This window comes from Penaeus monodon, chromosome 14 (genome assembly GCF_015228065.2).
Source record: "Penaeus monodon isolate SGIC_2016 chromosome 14, NSTDA_Pmon_1, whole genome shotgun sequence".
Lineage (NCBI taxonomy): Eukaryota > Metazoa > Arthropoda > Malacostraca > Decapoda > Penaeidae > Penaeus > Penaeus monodon.
In genome coordinates, this window is record NC_051399.1 from 16623072 (window position 1) to 16628887 (window position 5816).

General features: G+C 26.0%; 1 protein-coding gene across 1 annotated transcript in view; it reads left to right on the plus strand.

Annotated features, from left to right (window-relative positions):
• Positions 1-4105: 4105 nt before the first annotated feature.
• The window catches only part of LOC119580925 (AP-4 complex subunit epsilon-1-like), a gene marked incomplete at both ends in the record, with an annotated part of 23605 nt that continues 21894 nt past the window's right edge, over positions 4106-5816 (plus strand). The window contains 1 exon segment of the mRNA XM_037929168.1: positions 4106-4302. Within this exon segment, the coding sequence (XP_037785096.1) occupies positions 4106-4302 (197 nt within the window).

The window sequence follows — 5816 nt, forward strand, 5'->3', positions numbered from 1 at the left end:
TATATATATATATATATATGGATTAAGACAAGGATAACACACGGGGGGGGGGGGGTTGGGAGAGACGATAAATAGGAAAGGACTTGTATATGTATATATGTATACTTGCGCATTTATGTTTATATATTATCTATATATTTCATTTGTATACATTCATAAATGCTTATGTATATACTTTCATATACATATATATATATATATATATATATATATATATATATATAGTATATATAGAGAGATAGAAGAGAGAGATGAGAGATAGAGATAGAAAAGATAGAGAATAGGAATAGAGATAGGAGATCGGATAGAGATAGAGATAGAGATAGATTATAAGAGATATAATATAGGAGAATAGACTAGAGAGAGAGAGGGAGAGAGAGGATAGAGAGAGAGAGATATATAAGATATTATATATCTTATAGATAGATAGATAGATAGATAGATATATAAATTTATATAAATATGTGCATCTATCTATACATGAAAATATTATACATATAAACATTTCATATATATATATATATATATATATATATATATATATAGATATACTACAGGTATATAGATATAATATCTATAAATTATATTAGTTATATATATATATATATATTATATATATATAATGTATATATCTTATAGAAATAAATTGATATGAATATGTGTACTATCTATCAGAAAAATATTATACATATAAACATTTCCATATATATACTTATATGTAATATATCTACATATATATATATATATATATATATATATATATAATATATATATATATATATATTATACATAAACTGCTAATATATATTGAAATGTTTATATGTATAATATTTTTATGTATAGATAGATTCACATATTTATATAAATTTATATATAATGTATAGACATACATTATAATAAATGTATATATATTACATCTATATAAATATAATATATTAGATATATATATATAGATATTATAATAAGTATAAATATATAGTATTATAATAGTATATATATATATATATACATATATATATGTATATATATATAATGTATTAGTAATACATATATTTATATATACATATATGTATATCTAGCCATATTATTATTTATATCTATACATATATATATGAGATAAGAATATCTATATCTCTAGCTATATATATATATATATATATATATATAAATATATATATAAATATACATATATTCCCTATTTATACACATTTAAACATATACCTATATTATCTATATTATATATATCTATATATATTAATCATCGATTATATATACAATATCTACATCTATATCCCTCTCTCCCCACATCTATATAAATGTATATATATACATATATATAATTATAATATATTATATATAATATCTATATGTATACGATATATATATGTATATATTATTATTAATATATATATATCGTATAATATATATATAATATATATAATATATATATAACTCTATATCTATCTATATCTCTATGTAATTATTATATACCATTATAATCTTTATATCTATATCTATTTATGACACTTAGCTTTATATATATACATATATATATACATATCTATATACTCTATATATATTATATATACAGAGCTATAATATACCTATATAGATATACATATATATATATCATATATATATTATATCTATCTAGTATATATATATATATATATATATATATATATATATATATATATCTATGTATACATACATTATATAATGTATTAGCATATACATATTATATAAATAGATATATATATATAATATATATATATATATATATATATATATATATATATACTCTCTATATATATGTATATGTTTAAGTGTATAAATATGGAATCTATGTATATTTATCTATATATACTATATTTATATATATCTCTTTATATCTTATCTTTTATATATAAATATATATATATTATATATATATATATATGTATTATATATACTATATATATATATATATATATAATATATAGTCTATATATATATATATATATATAATATTATATATAATATTATATATGTATATATAATGTCATCGTCTATTACATAGATAATATATATGTATATATATATGTTATATATAATATATATATTATATATATTATATATATATGTATATATATATATTATAGAAATATATATATATATTCTATATCAACTATATATATATATAGATGTATAATCTTCTCTATCTATACATCTCTCTTTATCTATATATATATTTAGACAATATATATTTATATATATACATATATATATACATGTATATATATATATATATATATATATATCTATTATATATATATATAGTGTATATAATACATATATGTATATATATACATATACATGTATATATATATATACAATTATCTATATATATATATATATATATATATATTATATATATATTATACTATCTATATATTATATTACCTATATCTATATATTCTAATATATATATATTGTATATGTTAAATGGTATAAGCTTGAATATATTATATTTATATGTATATCTACTATATATATTATATATATATATATATATATATGATATATATATTATATATATATATGTATGTATACACACAACACACACACAACACACACAACACACACACACACACACAACACAACGACACACACACACACACCCACACACACACACACACACACACACTCACACATATATATATACATACACAATTGTATACACACAGATTTATACATATATATGTATGTATATGTTTATATATATAATAAATGTACATAACTATGTATATATACACATATATATATATATACATATGTATAAACATATCATCATTAACATATATACATATATATATGTGTCATATACATATACATATACATATACATATACATATATCATATACATATACATATACATATACATATATATATAAATATGAATTGTTCGGACCGCGTACCCCGCCGCGTCTCTCTGCCACCAACACAAGGCAGGCTAGGCAGACGCGTGCTAGCCACAGGGTCTGAACACTGAACAGCTCCAAGAGGCACCGAACACCACAGTGTCCCAGAACACCAGGAGAGAAACGCCAAGTGGCCGAGGCAGGGCACGAAGTAAACAAAATGACAGTTTTTTTCCCTTTATTTACGCAAGTTATTACCCTCCCTTTTCTATAGGCACATACAGGGGGAACCCACAATGTCACACAGCCAATACAGCTTATCACAGGGCAACACCATGTTTATCTCAGGTCCACAAGGGCACACACGAGGTCTTCACATGAGCAGCACCCAACTGCATCTCCCTGGCTTGTTCCTCCTCTCCTCTGCTCATCAGAGCCAGCTGCGTCATGTTTGCCCAGGTCCCTTCATGTTAACACATGCCCAGGTCATCCTTTTCATGTTTAACACATGTTTCGCACAGAGACAAAGACCCACTGGCGTAGCAATATATATATATATATATATATATATATATATTATATAATGAATATATTTATTTATTATATATATATATATATTTATATATATATGTATATAAATATATATATGCATATATACATGCATATATATATTTTCATAAATTTATTTGCATATATATATTTTCACATATAAACGTACACACACACACACACACACACACACACACACACACACACACACACACACACACACACACACACACACACACACACACACACACACACACATACATACATACATACATACATACATACATACATACATACATATATATATATATATGTAGATATATATAGATATATATACAGATATACACATATATATGCATATATATATTTATATCTACATATATTATATATATATATATGTATACATATTATATATGTATATTATATATGTATATGCATATCTCTTTGTAAGGTATTTGTGGGCTCTGGATGCTACATAAAAGAATTATTCCCCCCCTTCAGGAAAACAGTGAAGCTAATTAATGTTTGAAATATCTAGATTGGAATTATTTAATCGGCAAGAAAACAGAGAAATATGTTAAGCTGTAAATTAGTCATCCTTTTGGGGTTAAAGCTTTTATTCTATATTCTGAGGAATGTTTTTTCTTTTCTTTCAGGATATTTGTTTGTCAGTCAGTCACTTGGACCTGGGTCAGAATTAGCCCTTCTACTAGTAAATACAATTCAGCGGGATTTGACAGCACCCAGTGTTCTGCAGGTTGCAGCTGCCATTGCTGCATTACCAGTAATCATAACACCTGATTTGACACCTACTATCATTACCCCCCTTACACATTGTCTTGCTCATCAGCAGGTAAGTAGTGTTACATAATTTATTAATATATATATGGTACTTTGTGTAATTTAGAATGTATATATATATACACTTACATATGTATATATATATATATATGTATGTATATATGTATATAATTTTTTTTTTTCTTAAAGGTAGGTTCATGTTTGAGCTGCCGTGGTCACAGCATGATACTTAATTTAGTTTTCATGTTGTGATGATATTGGAGTGAGTACGTGGTAGGGTCCCCAGTTCCTTTCCATGGAGAGTGCCGGTGTTACCTTTTTAGGTAATCATTCTCTCTATTTATCCGGGCTTGGGACCAGCACTGACTTCGGCTGGCTTGCCCACCCAGTGGCTAGGTAGGCAATTGAGGTGAAGTTCCTTGCCCAGTGGAACAACGTGCCAGCCTGTGACTCGAACCCTCGAAGTCAGATTGCTGTCGTGACAGTCTTGAGTCCAATGCTCTAACCACTTGGCCACCATGGCCCTATATATATATATATATATATATATATATATATATATATATATATATATATACACACACCCATATATATATATATATATGTGTGTATATGTATATGTATATATATATATATATAGATATAGATATAGATATAGATAAGAGATATAGATATACACATATATATGTATATATATATATATATATATATATTATATATATGTATATATATGTATATATATGTATATATATATATGTATATATATATATAGTATATATATTTATATATGTATGTATATATATATGTATATATATATGTATATATATATAATATATATATATTATATACACCTCTACTGAAAGTGATGTAGATTGTGGTGTGAACCTCTTCCCAGTTAATTCTGGTTCTTACACCAACATTTTCCAACAACTGCATGACTGGATAATGGGCAGATGTACTATCCAAAGTCAGTATGGAGCAACACTGGGCAATATCAAGGTCTCAGACCTTGACTTTGCAACATTGTTGCTATCCTGTGTGAGTCTCTGGAATCACTGGTGGCAGCTCTTGATGCATTGGGTAATGAGTTGAAGCACTAGGGCCCAGAGGTTTCCTGGACCATTACCAAGATTAGCAACTTTGAAGGCCTGTTAGGGAAACCATGCTTGCAGTGAGGAAATTGAAGTCACAGAAAGCTTTGCATATTTCAGTAGTGTAATTCATGTCTCAGGGCTGTCAGACCAAGAAGTCAGTAGATGGATTGGTCTGGCAACAGGAGCCATGAACTCGATCAACAAGAGCATATGGAGATGTCGGTTCCTATGCAGAAGCTACATGTCTTCAAGGCCTTGATACTGCCAGTTTTGCTGTATGGAAGCAAAACCTGAATGCTATCTAGTGCCTTGAGTCTCATCTTGATGTAACAAGCCTCTTCTCTAGAACATGGCAGAACCATGTGTCCAACCAATGGCTACACCATGAGACTGGCATGGGACCTGTTACTTGCATGATATGGGATTACCAACTCAGGCTGTGTGGGCACCTAGCTCATGGTTGGTGCTTGTT